Below are 22524 nucleotides of genomic sequence, written 5' to 3'. Positions count from 1 at the left end.
CAAGCTGTACTCAAGTTGTATTCGAACTACTGTGCTAGTACAATACTCTACGGCAGAATGGGTATCAAAGCCCACAGTCGTTTCTGAACAGAAATGTAAAGCTTTTGTTAGTAATCGAATTCTCAGTGTTAAAAAGCTCTGAAAAATTTTGTTCTACACGGTGGTTCAGGTGAAGAAATTCGTAGTTGTGTGTTTTCGTTCATCAGCGAATTCATGGATTACATACCTTATGAAATTAAGACTGGAAAATTATTCGCATCGATGCCTTTTTATACACTTCAGCTGGTCGGGGCACTACCGGAAGTTTGGCTGCGAAGGTTTAGTGTGAATTTGGCTGCGAAATTCAATCAAGAAGCTTAGCGATAGTAGGGTGAATCTCCAATTCTGGTCCCAACAGCCGCAATTCTCCGAGTATTTCGTGACTTTTCAAAATATTTTCGATGCATTTTGCTCGAATAATGGTACAATAGACACTTTCGAATTCGAACCGTCCGCGGAGCCAACCAGCTGGACCATCCTTTCCCATTAGTTTTATGTGTTGAACAATTTTCAGGAGGTCTTCACGCACAAAATGAAGCATATTCTCCATCCTAGTCTCAGAAATTGCATCTTTAACATGTTCAGCCAACTTTATGCTACTTGTGCACCGGTCGATATTGTTCTTGTACAAGTTAACTTCCTCAATTTCAAAGAGCTGGTCTGTGCTTTCACGGTTTGTAATTGCGTTAGCAAGGCACTCTGAGACTCTCGGCTCACAAGATATAAAGTAGTTGCAGGCACTTTCAGCGATGTGAGTAGATGTTGGAATGACATCAATGAACCGGGCCATTATATGATATGGAGATTGAGAGCTTTTCAATTCCACTTTTGAAGCAAGGTATTCCGAACACATGTATCTTAGCTCTTCGCTATCATCCCAAAGGGAATCATAGACAATCATTAAGGCTCTTGAACTGATTGCAGATGCTTGTTCTTGGTTTTCAGCAACTCTAATAACAGTCGTGAGTCCTGATTTTCTGGTCTTTTCGGAGTTTTCTTCCAGTAAAAGTTTCTGGGCTCTGTCCAATATGCCATTCATGAGTGCCTTGTCAAAGTCCATAGATGCCATTATGGTGAGTGCATGACCAATGGAGTCTCGATCATTCTGATCTTTGAACCATTCCTCCAAAGTTTGGAGCGGTAATTGTAAGCTGTAAATAGGTAGCTGCAGTGCAAGCTCAAGGACCTTGGTCTGAAGATATCTCCAGTTAGACTCAGTCAAAATTGCTCCCAAGTTGTCAACCAAAGCCGTATTCAAAATAACATTTGAAATACCGTGCTCAAGTAAGAACTCGATTGCAAGCACTTTAAGCTCATCGTGGAAATCTAGTTGTAAAACATACTCTAGAATGGAAGAGAAAGCCAATTTCTCGTCGAAGGTCTCTCGTAAAAAGAGCTCGAGTAGATTTCTCAAGCACAATTTCCTCTCTCCATTGAGAGTACGATGAACTTTCTCGATTTCATCTTTGAAAAAGTCGAGAAGAACTGTAAGGTGCTCCTTGTTGAGTCTTTCTATTCCTTGAAGGATCTTTGTCGCTTTGCCTCGAACTGTCCAGCAGTCATTCTGTAGAACAATTTGAACACACAAGTCCGCAACTGAGGTACCAAGTGTGCCAGGCAATTGTCCCTTCTGGTCAGAAATGAGCTCCATAAGTTCCAGTACGGAACATAAGTTGCCATGAGCTTCATTGTTATCAGTGGATTTTAAAGTTCTCTCCAACATTTGTTGGGCTACTTCAATTCTTTGGTTTGCAATGATAATTGAAGCAAGTGCTTTAGCACCTATCTCACGAACTTTCCAAGATCTGGAACGAACGCTTTGTGAAAGAAGCAGGTGAAACTCTTCATAGTTACTGTCACCATCCAGGAACGAAATTCTTGACAAGATTTGTAGAATGGGGAACATCATATCGTAATTTGAAGTCTTGATCAGATCTCCTAAAGTCTTAGCTAGAAACTTGCTTGAATCACCACAAAGTGAAAAGTATTGACGAGCCAGTAATTTTTCACTTTTACCAAAGATTCTATTGTGGACCGTGGAGAAGAGCATCATTGAGCAGTTCCTTATTGACCAGTTTTTTGAGACGAAAAGTCTTAAAGAGAGGTTTAATGCCTTTCCAATGAAGCGGAAGTTATGGGCACTCAACGCTGGGTCAGTGAATATTTGACGCAAGATATTGAAAGCATGTACTTGTGGTAAATCTCTCTTGCCGTCTTCTAACTTCTCGTATGGATCTTCTGCAATTCTTAGTAGATGTTCAAGAGTATTGCTCTGTATATCTTCATTGGCAGTTTTCGAAGTCAAAATCGCTGTGACGAGATACGGTATTCCTCCCGAACGTCGACTGATGAGCTGGTCTCGGTTTTGAATCATTTCAATGTTTTTGGCAAGCCACTTCAAAGGCATATCTGGATATGAATTGTTGCAAAGATTGCAAAGTGCGACGAAGCATGGATATACTGACGAAAAGGCACCTCTATGTTTGATGGTTGTTAGCTGCTCCATGAGCGTAGAGGCACAGTCCTCAATCCATTGTTGATTTAGAAAGTTGGTCTGCCCCATGAGTTGCATAGTCATCAACGTTTGAAGTAATTTGCTTGACTCTTTCACCGCTTTCCATCCAAACGTTACAACCTTTTTTTCCAGAAGCAAGTCCTCTTCTTGAACCGCAGCCACGTTCTGCAAATTGTGACGGACGGAAACCCATATGCTGGTGATATTGGACAATATTTGATTGGCATAGCTGTGCAATTCTGAGACCAATTTGACATCTTTTGAATCGATTATACTCTCGCATAACATACTGAGGGCTGAGAGGGCACCGTGGGCAATGTTGGGTTTCTCATCGTCAAAACCGCTGGCTTTAAGAACATTGATATTCAGCTCCAATTGAAGGACAAGCTTCTGAAAAATTTCAAAAAATGAGTCGAATCTCTCAGTTTCAAGATAAACCTGTCCCAAAATCTTGATAATGAATGCCCCTCCCTCACTTGAACGACCCTTAAGGTCAGCAAGTAGTGCAAGAGCACGATTGTATAGTACATCATAGTGCTGAAGAATCATACTTGAAAGTTTTTCCGGGTCATATGACAATAGTATTTGAGCGCTGTGTTCTCTGATATAGCGGTAATTGCTCGTATGATCATCGAGTAAAATTCGTATCAATTCAGCATCAAAGACCTCAATGGAGAAAGGAAACTTGGACTTATTGTGGAGCATATGCTTCGATTGCACTAGTAATTTCGACTTTGGATTCAAGTCTGGGCATACCCTAGCTTCAATTATAAGCTCAATAAGCTGCAAAGAGCAACTATGCTGGGAGAAAGAAGACTCTGGAACCATGTAGGACTTGGCTGTATTGATCAAATGAACAAGAAACTTCTTTGCCTCATCTATCTGTTGAGTCAAGTTATCTGTATCACTGCCCTTTTGTCGCTTAGAGTTGGAACGGGATTTTTCAGCGGTGTGGCATGAGTCTCTGATGCGGATAAGAAACTGTCTCATCGTGGAGATGAAGCTATTCTGACTTTCCACTGCCTGGTTTTCCAGAATGAATAAAGCAAGTAAATTTTCTGAGATAATCGTGAAATATATCTCTTGGTCGATTTTGTCGGTGCTTCTTCTGCTGCCTACAAGTAGTTGTAATGCTCGATTTCGAAAGTCGCCATTTCTGTGTGTGAGAAGAGGTAACAAAGCTTTGGTGGAAGTTCCTTCAGCACCTTTGAGACCCAAGTCTTGGCCAATTTTCAATGTTCCAATCAAAAGATCAGTCGATGAATCTTCACTTAAACCTAGAGGACCTTCGATTCTGGATAAGAATATAGTATAGCAGGAGGGACATTGCTTGAACAAAAGTGGCATGAGGTAAGTTGTTATATTTGAACGAAGTTGCAAATCTTTCAAGCCCTTCAATACCGTATCAAACCACACATTGAGCCATTGCATTACTGTTTCTTCGGGGAATTGTGTCTTGAGAAATGGTTTCCAGGTGGTCAAAAGTGCCTTGCTTATAACATTCGCAAGTCGATTCGAAGACATAGTTTGTATGGCATTAGCACAGAATTCCAGGTAGTGAGAAGCAATGTACTCGTCGTCTATATTACTCCCAACTTTCTCGATAAGCATGTACTTTTGCTTGGAATCACTAGGAATAGTCATTGTCTTGTCGATCCACGACTTGAAAGTATCTTGAAAGTTTTGCTGATATTTCTTCAATATGGTGATAGTCTTGGTGAATAGACCAGACAAAGAATTGGCAAGAGGGCCGGTATCTTTTCCTCCAAGATCAAGGACGTAGTAGAAGACTGTATCTGCGTATTTGAATGTGAATTGAGATGCCAAGTCCTGAGAGTTCATTTTTAGACACTTTGTTATCCATATGGAAATACAGTCACAAGCTAGAGTTTGTTGCAGTTCTTCAATTTCTGAATTTAGCAAAGCAAACAAACCATGGACAGTGTCCACCATCTCATTTTGACTCAATTCATCGCTAATAAGCGAGGTCTTGATGTGTGAAAGTGGTCTTTCATCTGGCATCCTCTAGCTACTCCACCAACCGCGCGGCTCATCTCATCTCGGCTGCGATGTGCAGGTATATACAGGAATTTGCAGCAAGACACTTGAAAGTTGTTAGCTTTCCTTTGTGAAATTCCACCATACAGTATACAGATCAATCGAGTTCCATAAACGGTGATCGTGCAGGCTAAATTTATGGCTTTTTACCATTTGGGAGTAGCTCCTATGCTGTAAATCTGCCTACATCCATGTCGAAAAATGCTAAAACGTTGACTCAAACCCAGCATGGAATCACCATAGATTGTAGATATCAACAATTTTTAGCAATTTACATCTCAAATCCATTCCTGCTTCCTCGGTTTTCCATTATCGGCTCTATTTGGTGTACTGGGTGTTTTCGTTACCTGGATTTATCGCGCGCCAGTTTAGAAATATTTCTTTGCAAAATGGCATTCTTAAAGTCGCCGTCAAGATTATATACTCTTTACTACCACCATGTCCCCTTTGCGATGCTTACCCCTGCAGAACAATTAATACTTCGTAAGTATATCGGCTGAGAATGGAGCACAAGAGACTGAATTTGAATAAGTGAAAGTTCAAACATATGTGAAACGAACCAAAAATTGACACACCGAAAACTTTCCCGTTTGGTGACCTTTTCTACTCTCTACTCTTCGAGATGTTTGGTCACTTTCCATTGATTATTTGCATTCTGTTCTATCTGCTAACTCAGACTTCTTAATTCTCGCTTTCACCTATTTAATAGCTTATGGGCTCTACTGCTACATGCCATCCAACATCATGTTCATGACGTCCCGATGCTACTACTACTTGTTTGGTGACTCTGTGAAAGCTTAGTTTAGTATGTATAATAATGATATTCCTATGGTGTACTGGTGAAAAACACGCGACTGAAGCGTGTTGTTGCAGCCGATTTGTAGACTTAAACATATCATGAAAAGAGGTCCATCGGCACCATTCCGGCCTCCACGACCGTTCATTCAAGGCGGTGACGAGCTGAAGACTAAAACATTCGGAAAACTAAAATCATCACCTACAGGAAAACGCAGATCAAATGTCAATGAAGATGACCCAACCATCACCGCAAACAATTCACCAAAAAAGTTACCTAAAACATCAAATAAACCACCGACTAGCACACCAGACATCAAAATAGCTCCAGGTTCAAACTCACAGAATTCCATTTCGAGAAAAAGACAACAGTTGCATTCCATATACAGCTCGACTTTGTCTCACTCAAGCCCACCATCATCCAATGAAACATCAACTCGGCGCTTTGCCGTCCAATGGAGAAAGACATCGAACCGTAAGAACAAGACATGGGAGGGAGACGGGATATTGTTGGTCATGGTGGACTCAATGTCGCTAAAGCTTGACTCCAAATCTCGAGAAATAGCTCGAGCACGGCATACTAATATCGACGGTATAATTAAGCTTGGTGGTTATGAAGCTGAAATCGACTATGAAATATCAGCAGTGACTGATGGAGAGTCTATATCTCGTGAACCAGCTAGTCGTTCGGCTTCTATGACAAGCTCTCAGAATCTGTCAGGTCTTTCCTCTGAGTTTAAACCTGTTATTCCTTCCCTTAAGTCGGCCCCACACGCCAGAGATCCACTTCTGGATGTAACCAACAACAAAATACAGAAACAACAACCTGTCTTCAAACAAAATTATCAGAACTCAGGTATAGATATCGACTCCAAACTTGACCTGGTCTTGCGTCCCCACCAGAAAGAAGCAGTAGCCTTTTTACATGAATGTGTTACCGGTCAACGCTCATATCAAGGAAAGGGTGCCCTCTTGGCCGATGAAATGGGCTTGGGTAAAACCCTTTCAACAATTGCATTGATATGGAAACTTGTTCGTCGTAACTCAGATGGTGTTCAAGTATGCAACAAGGTGTTAATTGTATGTCCGGTGACACTTATTGCAAATTGGAATAGAGAGTTCAAGAAGTGGATTGATATAAATAGATTGGGTGTTTTATCGATTAACGGGAAACAAGGTGCCGCTGCAGACAAGCAGGATATCAAAAACTTTGGCAAGAACAGAGTCTACAACGTATTGATCATGGGATACGAAAAGGTTTTGACCTGTGCATCAGAACTTTCAGAGATAAAGTTTGACCTTCTAGTCTGTGATGAGGGTCATCGCCTTAAAAGCAGCACGAACAAAGTTTTGAAAGTATTGAAACATCTTGATGTTGAAAAGAAGATTGTCTTGACTGGAACACCCATACAGAATGATTTGGTTGAATTTTTTACCATTGTCGACTTTATCAACCCTGGCATTTTGGGGCTGTTTTCTTCTTTCCAAAAGGACTACATCAGACACATCCTAAGGTCTAGAGATGTGAATTGCACAAACAAGGAAATTATAGACAGAGGAGACCTATTGTCAAGTAAGCTAATAGCGCTCACCAACGAATTCACATTGAGGAGAACAAGCGACATTCTATCTTCCTTCTTGACAACGAAGACTGATGTAATATTATTTTGCAAACCAACGACATTACAACTATCGCTCTTTGAGGATATTAAACGCTCAAAGACGTTTAAAGCTTCATATTCTGGTTCCCGGGGCGGAATCCTTGGCCTTATAACACTTTTTAAAAAGATATGCAATTCACCTTCTTTGCTAGCCCCAGAGGGAAAAGTGGAGGAGTCAGAATTGCTGGGTCTGGATTTTGGCTTGAACGTGGAACTCAACAATAAAACTAGTGGTAAGCTTCTTGTCTTGATACCATTACTTTTGGAAATACAACGTCTAGGTGAAAAGGTTGTACTAGTTTCCAACTATACTCAAACGTTAAAGCTTCTCGAGCAGTCCGTCAACAAACTTAACATGAAATCATTACGACTTGATGGAACCACTGCAAATAAAGAACGCGACAAGTTGGTTAACCAGTTTAATAAACTGTCAGCTGAATCCACTATGATCTTCTTGCTCTCAGCTAAAGCTGGGGGTGTGGGGTTGAATTTGGTTGGAGCTTCAAGGTTAATTCTTTTTGACAACGATTGGAACCCCTCAGTGGACTTACAAGCCATGGCTAGAATTCATCGAGATGGACAAAAGCGTCCGGTTTTCATTTACCGGCTTTTAACCACTGGATGCATTGACGAAAAGATTTTTCAAAGGCAATTGATGAAAAACAATTTGAGCGACAAGTTTTTGGATAATAAGGTTGACTCCAAAACTGACGTATTCGATTCGGACGATCTTAAGGATCTCTTTTCAGTTTCCGAAACATCAAGCAGTACGCATGACTTACTTGAATGTGAATGTGGAGGAGATGGTGAACTTGCAGAAGTGCCTTTAGAAGACCTGAGCGAGAATTCACTGGAAGACTTAACATCTAGTCAATTGGGATACATTTCAGCACTAGACTTTAAACAGGAAGACAAACGTCCAAAGGCTCGAAAAGACAATATGCGAAGAGCGTTGCAGGATTACAGACACTTTGATGTGAAGGAGGGCCATTTTTGCGAAGATGAAGCGGTCAACGAAATTGTAAATAACATGAAGAAGAAGGGAATTCCATCACCTATAACGTTTGTGATGACAAAGACGTCGGGTATGAAAGAAGTTGAGGCCTGAACCAATATATTGCTGTGCTCTATGTGATGTTAACCATTCCCTTTATTTTCCCTTTAACCTGGCTTCAGCAGCTCGAGCCCTTTGTTCTCTCATGACTCTCATCTTTTGCTCAGGAGTCAAAGCATTCAAGTCGGCAGCAGCCGTCAATATTTTGCTGCCTCCAACGGTTCCATTCGATTGGATCGAGGGTTTTTTCATCTCTAATTCAGTCTTTTTTGCTAAGCTTTCCTCAAGTAGCTGCCTTTTTTCAGTTTTTTGTTTCATTTCTTCTGCGGCTTCCTCCTTGGCTACATCCTCTCTAGACATGGGGCTGCCAACACTGGCGTTCTTCCAGTCGCAATAGCTCTCTCCAAGACTGTTTCTGGCGATTTGAAAAGCTCTTCTGGTGGATGCGTTCGCAGAAAGATCAGCTGGGTTCTTTCCAAATTCATTGACGATAGTTGGGTCTGCTTTTAAAGTCACCAATAATACCTGGATCATGTGCGTATAGCCATGTGCGGAAGCATAATGCAATGGTGTGGGATAATGCTTGAAGTTTGCTTTGGGTTCAAGTTCGAAATTGGGCAGTATACTGTTCTTTTTCAAATAGCTGATCAAAAGAGGTGCTTTCGAACGTTTGAGTAGACTGATAATTTCATTGGTCGACTGCACTTCTTTGGACTCTTCTTCGCGAACCTTCGTGGTTTTTGTGGTTGATTTTGAGAGGCTGTCTAATTGCTGTTGAAGTCTTTGGCGGCTCCTCTCGTCGGACTTGGGAACGTCTTGAATTGATATGGTTGTGAGTTTCGCCCATGCATTTTTGAGCTCTGAAGTTGTGGCACGCTTAGTGGTGAATGGAAAGCTGTGGATTCGTGGATCACTGGACTTTAAAGGTGCACCTTCGTATCCGACCAAAATGCCTCTTGTGGAAGCACCGTTGGCTCTGATGAAAATATTATCACATTCTTGAAGCATACCTCGCCAGCTTGTGAGTAGTGCTCTGACTTCCTGAATCAATGCCTGCTCGTTGTATCGTCTGATACTGGAACCTGCTGAATTTGCCTTGCCCCGTGCGTTATCGCTAGCACTTTGAGAGCCACCTTGTTTCCGTCTTGTAGTGTATCTGTGAAACGACTTGTTTGCCAAAAGTTCTACCGCTTGTTCTTCTTTCGAAATCTTGCTGTTTGGGGCATTTCCGTGGACACTTTTACGAGTATGAGAGACAATTGCTCCAGCAAAGTGACCACCACCAATCATCAAAAGTGCTGATTTTCCGTTTTTATACGGAGGACTAGACCACCGTTTTAATGCTTCTTTCGGATCCTCAGTCAAGTCCTTATCGCTGAACAATGCCTTGTATACAGCATAGACTTTATCTTGGGGCAATTGATGGGACTTGAAATAAATATATGGTGACCTTGTGTTCAAGTGACTTACTGAAGAGGTCTCCATGTTATCGAGGCCAAGCTTTTCGACCATGTCAGTCAATTTAGGCGTAGGGGATTTGCTTTTTTCGAATTGTGAGTCGTAATCACTATCGCTATCAGATCCTGATATACTTTCCATCGAGCCTTGCTCTAGTATATTTTCGAATTCCTCTTCAGAAAGTGGCGGCAAGCCCTCTGTACCTCTTTTCAAGTTATATCTGTGGAAATCGCCTTTATAATGGTTTCTCCGCTCAGCATCGGAGCCAATAAGTAGAATATTACATTTTTGACATCGATTCTTGTCGTTCTCTTTTTCTTTTGGAGGATGATTCTCTTTGCTTTCTTGTGCTACTGGCACTTCTGCCATCCACGAGTCAAAAACCATGAGCTCTAGCAGGTCCAAAGTCTGCTTGGGTATGTCATATGTGTATAAATCGGTCATTAGTGGCAAGCAATTTGGCATTTTCTATTTTATAATGTTCGCGAATCAAGAATTTGACTCATAGTGAGCAGCTGCAAATAGTGAAAAATGAAGACAGAAATGCAGAAACGAAGAGCAGGTACAAGCTATTCAGTATATAAGTTTAAGGCTACTTTATACGTTGAATTACCAACTTATAACAATGAATTATTTACATAGATATTATCGGTGTTCTAAGCGCTGCCGTAGCGATGGCACTCCTTCAAAAAGTGTTCAACTTTCTCGGGCTTCATGAAGGGGTGGGTTCCATGTCCAAAATTGATAATGTAGTTTTGCTTTCCGCCCCCAAAACCCTCGATCATCTGTTTGGTTTTTTGAGAAATTACCTCGTTTGACCCATACATAATACCTGGGTCCAAGTTTCCTTGCAACGTAATTCTTCTGCCATTGACTACCTTTACTGCATCTTCAGGCTTGTAGAGCCAGTCGAGAGAAACACAATTGTAGCCCAGATCACACAAATCGTCCAAGGCGTACCAGGCTCCCTTGGCAAAAACGGTAAGAGGAATGTCGTCAGTTACGCCCAACTCACGGAGTCTAGCAGGTAATTTGGCAGAAATTTGACGCAAATATGGTAAACAGAACTCGTTGAATTCGTGAGGACCAAGTTCTCCAGCCCATGATTCGAAAACTTGCAACATTTGGGCTCCAGCAACAACTTGTTGGGCCAAAAACTCGATACAAGCGTCAGTTGTGGCCTGTAAAAGTTGGTGTGCTTCCTCGGTGTATTCGTATATCCATTGCTTGGCGTATCTGAACATCTTGGACCCTTGTCCCTCGGTCATGTACACCAATAATGTCCATGGAGCTCCCACAAAACCGAGCAACGGTACTCTTCCGTTCAACTTTTTTCTGGTCAAAGTGATGGCCTTGAATGCCCAGTCTAACGACTTTAACACATCAGGCTTCAAGTTGACTTTTTTAATGTCTTCGGGTGATCTCAATGGGTCCGTAAATACCGGTCCTTTTCCTTCGACCATTTCAATGTCGAAACCCATAGCCTGAGGAATCACGAGAATATCACTGAAAATTATAGCTGCATCAATTAAGCCATCAAAATGGTCTACTGGTTGTATGGTGATCTCCGAAGCAATCTCGGCGTCTCTACATGTTTCAAAAAAGTCTCTTTTTCCCTTGACTTCATGGTATTCAGGAAGGTATCTTCCAGCTTGTCTCTGATGTTAGACAAAAATTCAAATTGATGGTACCATAATACTCACCATGATCCAAATGGGTGGTCTTTCGACTTTTTCGCCCCTGGCGGCTCTCAAAAGGAGGTCATTCTTCAACGGAGCAAATGTCATTTTTACCTGATGAACGTGAAAAAGTGCGTTCTACCCCAGGAAATCGCCATGCACGACCGAGTCTCGGTGAAGCTGAAGGTGGAAATGCTAGTGGAAAGCGGTATTTCAGCGGATTAAGTTTAATTATTTCGAAGTCTACAATTGCAATTGAGTTTTCATAAGATATAATTCCGTAATAGAACCGGCTTTCTTTACTATTGATAGCCGTTGAATAGTTGGTAAAAAAGGTAAGAGCTAGTAGTCGTTTATTGTTTGAGCTATAAAATTTTAATTTGCGAAATTCCTTCAGTATGGGTAATTGAATTTCTATGCTTGTCCCTCTTCAATTTCCACGTCGTTTATTCACTTTATGACCTATTAACCTCCTCTATCTTATCTTCCTCTGCTGTCTTCCTGCATCTAAACTGCGCACTCTACCAGCCTCTCCAGCCTTCCCTCAATTTACTCTTCTTTATATCCATGACCACAGCAGACCTGAACTCCTCTGCTACCAGAGGGTCCCACGAGATGGCAGATGGTAGTAATAGGGTCCCCAATGATGAGCCATATCACCGGAAAAGTCCGGAATCTTGTGAAAATGCCAACTTTTTTGTCCGGGCGATGAGAGCCCTGTTTGGTTATCGCAAAACTTCGTTGACTATTCTAGTGTTTCTTTCCGTTATAGCCACTGTTTTGCTCTCTTATTACGACAGCAGCTTGGAGTTCTCCGTGAGTCTTCCCACAGACAAGTCTGAACTGAAAATACTAGACCATTCTTGGGACGTTCTTCAGGAGATTGCGAGAGATGAACACACCTACGCTTCGGAAGCAAATGACAGGGTTCATGATTACCTTGAAGATATAATTGGCTTCCTTGTGGACAAGAAATCGTACATGGAATACGACAATGACCTCAATAATACCCATAGTTTCTTACGCCAAACTGCTCCATCTACAGTGACTTACTACGAAAGCAACAACTTGATTGTACGCATCAATGGAAGCGATCCAGAACTTCCCGCATTGCTCCTTAGTGCTCACTATGACTCGGTACCTTCGAGCTTTGGTGTCACTGACGACGGAATGGGCATTGCGTCGCTCATTGGTATTCTCAATTACTTTTCAGCAAAACAGACTTCGCAACCTGCCCGTACAATCATCATCAATTTCAACAACAACGAGGAATTCGGGTTGTATGGTGCCTTGGCATTTCTCTCTCATCCTTGGTTCAAGCAGATCAAGTACTTTTTGAACTTAGAGGGAACTGGTGCTGGAGGCAAGGCTATTTTGTTCAGAGGTACGGATTATGGTTTTGCCAAGTACTTCAAGAATGTGAGGTTCCCTTACGCCAGCTCGCTTTTCCAACAAGCTTTCAGTGCTCGTTTGGTTCATAGTGAAACTGACTACAAGTACTATGCTGAGCTTGGACATCTTCGTGGTTTGGACTTGGCTTTTTTCCGTCCAAGAGATATGTACCATACAGCAAAGGATAATATTGCAAACGTCAACAAGAAGTCTTTATGGCATATGCTTTCGAGTACAATTGACTTCACTAATGGAGTAGTTGGTGGTGAAATTGACCTCGATGTTGAAGCGAAACAAAAAGAAGCTGCCGCATTTACCTCAATCTTTAATTATTTCTTCGTGGTGCCAATGACGTTTGTTTTTGGAGTCAACGTCTTATTGATGGTCTTAGTGCCACTTGTCAGTCTTATCCTGCTCGCACTAATTTTTGCACATCGCAAATGGTCGGTATCATTGGTTACATTTTTCAAATTCCCACTTTCGTTCATTCTTTCCATCTTTTTATTGGACAACTTCAGCTCCTGGTTTGTGGTTTCAGTCAACAATTTCCTTCCAAACTCCTCCGCAGGCATCATTGCATTAACTTACTTTTCCTTCTTTGTACTTGCCAATTACTTGCTTTTGAATGGAATTAATTTGTTGTTCTGGAAGTTCAAGGGCACACGTCACGATGAAAAGCTAGTGGTTATACTACAAATAAGTTTCATGTTCTGGGTATCTCTTATTTGGTCTACGGCTAACATTGCTAAGCTGCAATTCAATGGCGAACATTCAGGTGAATTCTTGTTGACGCTTCTCTATATCTTGCAGGCAGCGGGAGGTGTTTTTGGCTTACTCTGTTGGCTCTTCAAAAGGTCTCGGACTGTACACACGAACAACCAAGAGCTCGAGCCATTGCTTGAGCATGCGGTTGAAGAAGGCTATGGTGCCCATGTTGAGCAGGAGGGTCACATCCTGTCCTCAGCCTCATCAGCAATTCTGGTAAACGTTATTGAGTCCCCACCCCCAACGAAGCATTACAGTTACGACTGGTCAATCCAGTTTCTCTTCATTGTTCCCATATCTTCCTTCTTGCTGTATAACTATGGATGGTTAATACTTGAAGGCTTAAAGAAGACTTTGCAAGAATCAGCTACCAGTGAGTATTTGGTGTTCAGAGCCCTCAAACTCTTGGCTGTCGTTGTTGCTGTTCCTTATCTTCCCTTCATCTTCAAGGTGAATCGCATTGTGTTCTTGGTGACCATCTTCCTTTTCGTTTATGGCTTAGGGGCTATTGTAATTAGCGAGCCATTCACTGAAGCTAACCCATTGAAGCTCAGATTCCTTCAAACAATTGATTTGGACAACTCTCCAAAATCAAACCTTGTCAGTGCCTCTGGTAGAGCCAATTCTTCAATTGCCGAAATACTTAGGGACTTACCGTCCGTCAAAGAATCCGAAACTGAAGTAGTGTGCAATGCAAAGGCAGATGGAATGACGATCTGCAATTATGAGGGCTTGAATCCACACCTTGCTCCCGGTACGAAAAACGCTCAGGATCTCTTGCTGGTCAAAGTTCTCAGCAATTCTTCGTCTAGTATCAATTATCCTTTTGGTATGTTGAGTGGAAAGTTCGAGATTAGAGCAGAAAAGAATCGAGAATGTCGTCTTTCATTTCGCGAAGATACAGGTGGTAAGCGTCTGAGCGGTGTGGTTAAAACTGTGGTTGTCTACAAAAACGACCTAAAGAATAGTAATAAGGTGAACGCAATGAAAGCTCCAGAAGGCTTCTCACAGGATGACTACGGAAACTTTGTTTACAAGAATATGACCGGCATTTCCGACCTCAAATTGAATAAACTCGACTGGAATCGCCCATATCGTATAGGGGTTGAATGGGTGGCTAGCTTGGACGATTCTGATACTCAGCCTACGCTAAAAGTATCAGTTGACTGCTACTGGGCCGAGATTGGTCAGATAGCCGAAAAAGGAAAGATCGTTGATAGAATACCCGCCTATACTGAGCTCTTGCATTATTCACCAAACTATGTGACATGGGCCAACCTAGATCAGGGTCTTGTGAATGTGAAAAAGAGTGTCCTTGTGTGACCGAGACATGCCTATAACGTATATTTCTTGTATAGCATTATTATTTATGATATCTGACACAAACCCAAACTCGCAAATTTGCAGCCATTTGTGAACCACTTGATATACATTTAGTCCACATAGCTAATAATGTTATTACAAGCGTTAGCCAAATGGAGTGCATTCCTTGCGGGTGTCAGTGCCAGCGTCAACCCAATTGAGGTCCATGGTCGTTTCTTTATAGATTCAATCACCAAGGAGCCGGTATGTATTTTCTTCAATTGTTGCAAATTATTCTAACACAGTTTGTGATCAAGGGTATAGATTACCAACCAGGAGGAGCATCTAGTGTAACAGTTCATAAGGATCCGTTATCCAGTCCAGAGGAGTGTGCCAGGGACATCCCCTTGTTTCAGGAATTGGGAATTAATGTAAGTATCACAAGGAGGGATTTTGAGTTTTGCTAACACAGACCATTCGAGTTTACTCTGTACATCCAAACTTGGACCATGACGTTTGCATGTCAATGTTAGCGGCAGCAGGTATCTACCTAGTTTTGGATGTCAATTCGCCTTTGCAGGGTCATCATCTTAATCGCTATGAGCCATGGTCGACTTACACCTATGACTATTTGAAAAACGTGCTCAGAGTGGTTGAGCAGTTTTCTCTGTACAACAATACCCTAGGATTTTTCGCTGGAAACGAGATCATCAACGACAAGATATCTGCAACGGTAAGTATATCAACTCCATAAGAACAGTACAGTACTAACGCAGAATTCACCTGTCTATGTCAAAGCCGTGGTCAAGGATATCAAGATGTACCTTGAGCAGAACGCGCTTAGACATATACCAGTTGGGTACTCAGCAGCTGATGACATGGAGTTCCGGATGCCATTGTCTCAATACCTTGAATGTGCAAGTGAATCCCCATTGGATTCTATTGATTTTTATGGTGTCAACTCTTACCAATGGTGTGGGGTTCAGACCTTTAAGACGAGTGGATACGACACTCTCGTCCACGATTATAGCAGCTATACAAAGCCGTTATTTTTATCTGAGTAAGTTGCAAACATAACAAGATGCAAGCCCAAAATACTAACATCAGGTACGGTTGCAACGAGGTATTGCCTCGAAGATTTGACGAGGTTCAGGCAATCTACTCGACTAGTATGCTTGGAGTTTTTAGCGGTGGGCTTGTTTATGAGTTCACTCAGGAGCCCAACAACTATGGTCTCGTTGAACTCGACATAAATGGAAACGTCAAGTTGTTACCAGATTTCTTTGCGCTCAAGAGGCAGTTTGAAACTCTTCCGCCAATTGATACGGAATTCATCCACAAGGCTATGCGTTTGAATGCAAAGGAAACCAACTTGAAAGCAAAGGGAAGGTCAAGGTTCACTCAGCTCCAATGTCAAGACAGCTATCAATCCTTAGACATCAGTCGTGGGCTCCCACCGCCAGTTTTTGAAGTGTCCAAGAAAGTGTATGTTACACCAGGAAAATATGTGCCATTGACAAGGGACAAGCTCGTTTCACGGTTTGTGGTCACCGACCATACAGGTGAGGTTTATAAGCCTGTGATGGAAGTGATGCAGATAGCCGATATTATGCATGGAATTGAACCATACACAAACGGTACGTATGAAGACGACGCCGATCAAGGTTATTTTAGCTATTACGATGATAGCGATGAGCTGTCGTTCAGTGGACTTGTCGATAGGTTTCACCAAATGGCAGAAGGCATATCATCGTGGTACCAAAGCTTGTTTGACTAAGACAGCATATCACTACTAACCAAAGATGCGTCCTTCCAGCTTTCTTGGAAAGCATACTTCTATACTGCTTTATCACTCGTGTTTTTCGTGTTTCTGGCATAGTCAAGACGCCTGAAATAACCGGGAGCCATTGCTATCTCTTACAGTTACTTCGTTACTCCCATTATTCAATTTGGAGATGATTCTCCTCCATTCTCCATTTGCATTCTGGGCTGATGGGGTCTCTGGAGTGTTTTCTTTACTATAGCCACACCTGACGCACACATTACCAACCTTTCGCTCTTTCTTTAGGTTAATGACTAGCTTTGGTATTGCACTCACGTACTGTAGAAACGTCTCGAAATTATCTGTTGGAGCTGGAACCCAGTCATCGTCTTGCGACGGGTCAACCGCCGCATGAGAACAATCGTTTATAAGGTCGAAGTTTTCAAGCTCAAGCTTTTTTAGTGAAGCGTAACCACCTTCGCCCGAACAAAGTAGCTTGAAGAACAAATTGTATCTTGCAAAGTTGAACTTGCGCTCATCATTCACTGCTGAGTAAAAAACAGGCGAGTCAATATCGAGAGTTAAGGACGAAAGCTGATGGTTGTTTTTAATAAAGTCGATGACTGATAGGTCCAGGACCAGATGTATATCTCTGAGCGCCAAGGACGAGCAATTGCCAAACATGGGAGAAAAGTTGGTTTTCGAATGAACCTGTTTCTGCGTTGTATAAGTGCACGCTTTCAAGGTGATTTTGTTGATTTGAACTTGGGGTACCGTGGATGAGCAAAGCTTCTCCTTGTCTATGATAAAGTTTGTTAGTTCGAGTTCTTCAATGATATCGAAAACTGAGAAGAATAGCGAAACTTGGGAGAAACTGAATGGAATAGACCAACCATTCTGGGCACTTATTTTCAAGTGTTGTAAGGTTCGAGTCGGTTTCGATTTTTTCCACGACAGAGTAGTGGATCTGGGAGTTATATATACGTCTTGTGGAAATTCGAATCCTGGAGAAACCTCGGAAATTTCCACTGCCTTGAGACCAAAATCTTCTTTTAACAAGTATCGTAGGCCACTGACAAACTCGCTATACATGTCACGGTTCAGGCGAGCATGGACGCTTTCCACGTTGTAGCTACCGCCTATATTTGTTGAGTAGTTTTCTGATTTCTCCATAGGAGGCTTTATAAACTTAATCAGTTGTATAAGGTTGATTTGGGTACTTGAATCGTTCAAACCTAATTTCTTAGTTAGGGAGGAGTTATGGCCTGGTAGATGATATCCCACGAACTTTCGGAACCTGGTGGCCGAGAAAACCACGTCACGGTACAAGAAGAACTTGTTTACTATGGTTCTAAGTCGAGAACATGTTCTGGTCAATGCTAAAAGTGCCTTTATATCTCGCTCGAGGTATGATATTATCTCGATGAGAACCTCGTAAGGTAATGAAAGAATGTGCAGTGGAGGATAGTCCACTATTTTTGTCTTTGAGAAGAGTTTCTTGCGTCCGATCAACTGGTATTTCCTCATTTTATTTTGTCATTGATATGGTTAAATGACCAATTCGCAGCTCCCATTTCACGTGTGGAGCGGCTGGGGAACTTTGCGAAGCCATAGCGCAGCGGAGGTGCGGCGGCACTTTTCTGAGGCATCTCTCTAAATTGAGAGTCCCACTAAATTGAGTGCGCGACTCGCTAACTAAACATTTAATAGCTACAAATTATAATAATGGCAGAGGACCAAAGGAAGCTCTTGGAGCAGCTTATGGGAAAGGATGCCATGATATCTCCTATAGTGCGTCGACGGGAGCCTGATTTGACAAGCCACAGAGTTTGCAAGAGCTTTCTTGTAGGAGTTTGTCCTCATGATCTATTCGTGGGAACCAAGCAAGACCTTGGAAAATGTCCTCAGCTTCATCTTGAGAAGCACAAAATGGAATATGAGTATCGCAAAAAGCGAGGCGAGAAGTTCCCCGAATTTGAGTACGAGTATTTCAGGCATCTTCAAAAATACATCAATGAGCTCGATCGCAACACAGAAATAGCATTAAGACGATTGGAACACACTCCAGAAGAAAAGGCAAAGATCGCCGAGGTTACCAAGGAACTAGAGAACCTCGATATAAGAATTGGACTTTTGACGCAAGAAATCGATTGTTTGGTGCAAAATGGTGAGATCAATATGGGTTTACAAGAAACAGCCCGTCTCAACGTACTATGTAAAAAGAGAGAAGAAGTGGCTGAATCGGCCCGTCATATAGCCGAAAATATGGGGCAGTCCGCTCAGCAGAAACTTCAAGTATGTGAGGGATGTGGTGCATACTTGTCGAGACTCGATAGCGACCGACGGCTAGCCGACCATTTCATTGGTAAAACTCATTTGGGATACGTCCAGATGAGAGCTGCATACGACGAATTACGGGATAGAAGACGGAGGGCTGTATAACGAATTACGACGAAAGCATTAGCATTACAGAATCGAAAAAAGTAGTGAATTGAGCTATTTGTTTGTTCAAGCTATCTCTTAAGCAATCTTCTTCTTTGAAACGTATCCGAGAGCATTCAAACGCTCCGACAAGATTGGGTGAGAGTGGTGGTACGAAGAGTACAACCAGTCTGCGTCCATAGTAGACAAATTCTCACTAAGCATCTTGATAAGTGCAACCGACAAGTTATCGGAATAACCTTGTTCTTTGGCAAAAGCATCTGCCTCATATTCATTTTTTCTGGAGAGCAAGTTCTGAGCAAACTTCATAACGCTTTCAACAGGTTCGAAGATATCGTTGAACAACATGAACCCAATCATAGCTGGTTGGGTAGTGGTGAATCCGAACGACGAGTACAACGAATGGTTGTTGATAAACGCTGAGAACATCGAGAAAACGAAGAACATGTGTGCTTGAATGTAGGTCAACATTTGTACCAAATGCGAGAGTTTCCAGTGGCCGATTTCGTGGGCAACAACAGCTACAGTTTCTTCAACGCTTGACTGTTCAATCAAGGTGTCATAAAGAACAATCTGCTTGCTCCATGGCAAGCCAGTAAAGTAGGCATTGGAGTGGGACGAACGCTTGGAACCGTCAATGACATAAAGCTTGTTCAATGGAAACTTTTGTTGTGCCGCAAGATTCTCAATGGCTGTCTTCAATTCGCCGTCTTCAAGAGGAGTAAATTTGTTGAAAAGGGGCTGGATCAAGATGGGGAAGATGGTCATTCCAATCAATTGGAGAGCCAAGACAAACACACACATATAAACGATGAACGATTCGCCGAAATGGTCGAGAATCTTCAAAAAGCCAGCAAGTATAGGGGTGACAAAGACAATCCGCAAAGCTGCAGATTTCAACGTGTCTATAATGAACAATTTTTTAGTCAACTTGTTGAACCCGAATTTTTCTTCCAAGACAAAATTGTAATAGTACGACGTAGGCAAGCCAACGATGTCTCCCACAATTGAGATAACATTCAAGAAAAAAAGTGATTGGGTAATTGTTCCAGACATGAATTTGGGAAGTATGGACGCTGACTTTTGCATCAAACTTCCAGCAACGTTCCAGAAGTAGGGCAACAAATCATACTTGATCACAGCCAAATTTTGTGCCAACAGAAGTGTCGACGTAATGAAACCAAATTTAGACTTGGCTCTTGAATATTCCTGGGACTTGTCGAACGTCTCTTGAGAAATCTCTGCCTTCAATGAGGGAGGAGGAGTGGCCTTTTTCAACACTTTGTATTGACGGTACAGAAGGTAGTTTTCAAACGCATATTGACCAATTGTAAATCCGATAATTATCGATTTCCAGTTAAGATTGGAGTTATCTAGAAACGAAAGCGTCTATGTTAGAGGTTTGAAAGTCTTTGGTGGTGCTTTTTGTATACTTACATTTGCCAACGAAAACATCTCTAAAGAATATGTGTCCAGAAATTGAAATTTGAAATTTCGCGCGAAATGTGGAGAACCAGTTAAGAGATGCTTGATAAACAACAGATATATTCTCTACATATCTACTTTTATGCCTAGTTCTCAGAAGCCAACTTCTCGGCCTTGGCAACGACATCTTCGATACCACCAACCATGTAGAAGGCGTTTTCTGGCAAGTGATCGTACTTACCTTCCAAGACTTCCTTGAAAGATCTGATAGTGTCCTCCAATCTGACCAACTTACCACTGATACCAGTGAAAACTTCGGCAACAGCAAATGGTTGAGACAAGAATCTCTCGATCTTACGGGCTCTCTCGACGGTCAACTTGTCAGCTTCCGACAATTCGTCCATACCCAAAATGGCAATGATATCTTGCAAAGACTTGTAAGCTTGCAAGGTTTGTTGAACGTTAGAAGCAACCGAGTAGTGCTCCTCACCGACAACAGAGGCATCCAACAATCTCGACTTGGAATCCAAAGGATCGACAGCTGGGTAAATACCCAACTCGGAGATACCTCTAGACAACACAGTGGTAGCATCCAAGTGAGCAAAAGTAGTAGCAGGAGCAGGATCGGTCAAATCATCGGCTGGCACATAGACAGCTTGGACAGAGGTGACGGAACCCTTCTTGGTGGTGGTAATACGCTCTTGCAACAAACCCATATCGGTGGCCAAAGTAGGTTGGTAACCGACAGCCGAAGGAATACGACCCAACAAAGCCGACACTTCAGAACCAGCTTGAGTGAATCTGAAAATGTTGTCGACGAACAACAACACATCTTGACCCTCCTCATCTCTGAAGTATTCAGCGATGGTCAAACCGGTAAGGGCAACTCTGGCTCTAGCTCCTGGAGGTTCGTTCATTTGACCGAACACCAAGGCCACCTTGGATTCACCTTCCAAGTTGATGACACCAGTTTCCTTCATTTCACGGTACAAATCGTTACCTTCTCTGGTTCTTTCACCGACACCGGTGAACACGGAGAAACCACCGTGAGCCTTGGCAATGTTGTTAATCAACTCTTGGATAAACACAGTCTTACCGACACCGGCACCACCGAACAATCCAATCTTACCACCTCTGGCGTATGGAGCCAACAAGTCGACAACCTTGATACCGGTTTCCAAAACCTCGGCAGAAGTGGATTGTTCGACGAACGATGGTGGTTCAGCGTGAATGGGCTTCTTTTGCTTGGACTCGATTGGTCCACGCTCGTCAATTGGCTCACCAATAACGTTGATGATACGACCCAAAGTACCACGACCAACAGGCACAGAGATAGGAGCACCAGTGTCAGTGACGCTGGCACCTCTAACCAAACCTTCAGTACCATCCATAGCAATGGTTCTGACGGTGTTTTCACCCAAATGCTGGGCAACTTCCAAAACCAAGTTTTGGTCACCGTTCTTAAGAGTCAAGGCGTTGAAAATAGCAGGAAGGTTACCGTCCTCGTAGTGGACATCCACAACGGCACCAATAACAGCTCTGAAGTTAGTATTGTCCAGTGAAAAATCGTTTGAAGAATTTTGATCCGGTGGCCACCGGTGATTGGCGGATGTCATTTGAGCTACACAATCGAATAACGACCCGCCAAAGTCGTTGGGGAGGATCAATTGACGGTGCTGAACACGGTGGTATGCTCCTTTGACCCCAAAGTTGGCCCGTCATCAAGATATTTGAAGGGTATTACTTACCTAACTTTACCGCCAACAGGAGCAGCAGAAGCCAAGCCCCTGTTGAACATAACGTTCCTCTTGGCAGCGCTGAAGGCACTGCGGGAGGTTCCGGCAAACAATCTTGGAAGAACCATCGTTAAAAAAAACTTTGGTTTAAGATTCCTCTCGAATGAAAAGAAAATTCAATCCTGTCCTTATATGAACTTTTCGCTGTTCTGGCAACCGGGTCGCGAATGGGCGGCATTGGCCAATGAGAGCGCGAGAACGACACCCGACCACCGTTTCCGTCCCGCGCCGCTTTTCATTGGTGGAGCCGCGATTACCCGGCGCCGGCTCGCGGGACGTTTTGGTTGCAGATTGAGTGCATAGCGGCTGCAAATAGTTACTGAAGACTTTCGAAACGATTTTCGAAATTGTTTATCTAAATCAATTTTCTGTAGTTGCAAA

At 42.5% G+C, this 22524-nt stretch overlaps 10 protein-coding genes across 10 annotated transcripts; 4 read left to right on the top strand and 6 right to left on the bottom strand. All coding sequences in view use genetic code 12, as the record gives it.

The window, feature by feature from the left end:
• Positions 1-343: 343 nt before the first annotated feature.
• On the bottom strand, positions 344-4576 carry PGUG_01393 (tRNA methylation protein; the record flags this gene model as incomplete). Its single annotated transcript, XM_001485672.1, has 1 exon — positions 344-4576. One exon carries the CDS (start codon positions 4574-4576, stop codon positions 344-346), a length of 4233 nt encoding a protein of 1410 aa, XP_001485722.2.
• A 933-nt stretch (positions 4577-5509) lies between these two features.
• On the top strand, positions 5510-8176 carry RDH54 (DNA-dependent ATPase; the record flags this gene model as incomplete). Its single annotated transcript, XM_001485671.1, has 1 exon — positions 5510-8176. One exon carries the CDS (start codon positions 5510-5512, stop codon positions 8174-8176), a length of 2667 nt encoding a protein of 888 aa, XP_001485721.2.
• Positions 8177-8218: 42 nt separating this feature from the next.
• On the bottom strand, positions 8219-10045 carry PGUG_01391 (uncharacterized protein; the record flags this gene model as incomplete). Its single annotated transcript, XM_001485670.1, has 1 exon — positions 8219-10045. One exon carries the CDS (start codon positions 10043-10045, stop codon positions 8219-8221), a length of 1827 nt encoding a protein of 608 aa, XP_001485720.2.
• Positions 10046-10236: 191 nt separating this feature from the next.
• On the bottom strand, positions 10237-11061 carry PGUG_01390 (uroporphyrinogen decarboxylase; the record flags this gene model as incomplete). The annotated part of the gene is made up of 1 exon (XM_001485669.1): positions 10237-11061. One exon carries the CDS (start codon positions 11059-11061, stop codon positions 10237-10239), a length of 825 nt encoding a protein of 274 aa, XP_001485719.2.
• A 765-nt stretch (positions 11062-11826) lies between these two features.
• PGUG_01389 (uncharacterized protein) lies at positions 11827-14739 on the top strand (the record flags this gene model as incomplete). The annotated part of the gene is made up of 1 exon (XM_001485668.1): positions 11827-14739. The coding sequence occupies one exon, from the start codon at positions 11827-11829 to the stop codon at positions 14737-14739; it is 2913 nt and encodes a 970-aa protein (XP_001485718.2).
• Positions 14740-15799: 1060 nt separating this feature from the next.
• Positions 15800-16495, top strand: PGUG_01388 (uncharacterized protein; the record flags this gene model as incomplete). The annotated part of the gene is made up of 1 exon (XM_001485667.1): positions 15800-16495. The coding sequence occupies one exon, from the start codon at positions 15800-15802 to the stop codon at positions 16493-16495; it is 696 nt and encodes a 231-aa protein (XP_001485717.2).
• A 102-nt stretch (positions 16496-16597) lies between these two features.
• PGUG_01387 (uncharacterized protein) lies at positions 16598-18007 on the bottom strand (the record flags this gene model as incomplete). Its single annotated transcript, XM_001485666.1, has 1 exon — positions 16598-18007. One exon carries the CDS (start codon positions 18005-18007, stop codon positions 16598-16600), a length of 1410 nt encoding a protein of 469 aa, XP_001485716.2.
• A 198-nt stretch (positions 18008-18205) lies between these two features.
• Positions 18206-18922, top strand: EXM2 (Exm2p; the record flags this gene model as incomplete). The annotated part of the gene is made up of 1 exon (XM_001485665.1): positions 18206-18922. One exon carries the CDS (start codon positions 18206-18208, stop codon positions 18920-18922), a length of 717 nt encoding a protein of 238 aa, XP_001485715.1.
• A 78-nt stretch (positions 18923-19000) lies between these two features.
• On the bottom strand, positions 19001-20011 carry STE24 (zinc metalloprotease; the record flags this gene model as incomplete). Its single annotated transcript, XM_001485664.1, has 1 exon — positions 19001-20011. The coding sequence occupies one exon, from the start codon at positions 20009-20011 to the stop codon at positions 19001-19003; it is 1011 nt and encodes a 336-aa protein (XP_001485714.1).
• Positions 20012-20493: 482 nt separating this feature from the next.
• ATP2 (F1F0 ATP synthase subunit beta) lies at positions 20494-21963 on the bottom strand (the record flags this gene model as incomplete). Its single annotated transcript, XM_001485663.1, has 1 exon — positions 20494-21963. One exon carries the CDS (start codon positions 21961-21963, stop codon positions 20494-20496), a length of 1470 nt encoding a protein of 489 aa, XP_001485713.2.
• Between the last annotated feature and the right edge of the window lie 561 nt (positions 21964-22524).

The sequence above is a fragment of the Meyerozyma guilliermondii genome, genomic scaffold (genome assembly GCF_000149425.1).
Source record: "Meyerozyma guilliermondii ATCC 6260 scaffold_2 genomic scaffold, whole genome shotgun sequence".
Classification (NCBI taxonomy): Eukaryota; Fungi; Ascomycota; class Pichiomycetes; order Serinales; family Debaryomycetaceae; genus Meyerozyma; species Meyerozyma guilliermondii.
Note: the sequence above shows the minus strand (reverse complement) of the source record. Positions and strands in the feature narration are given on the sequence as shown.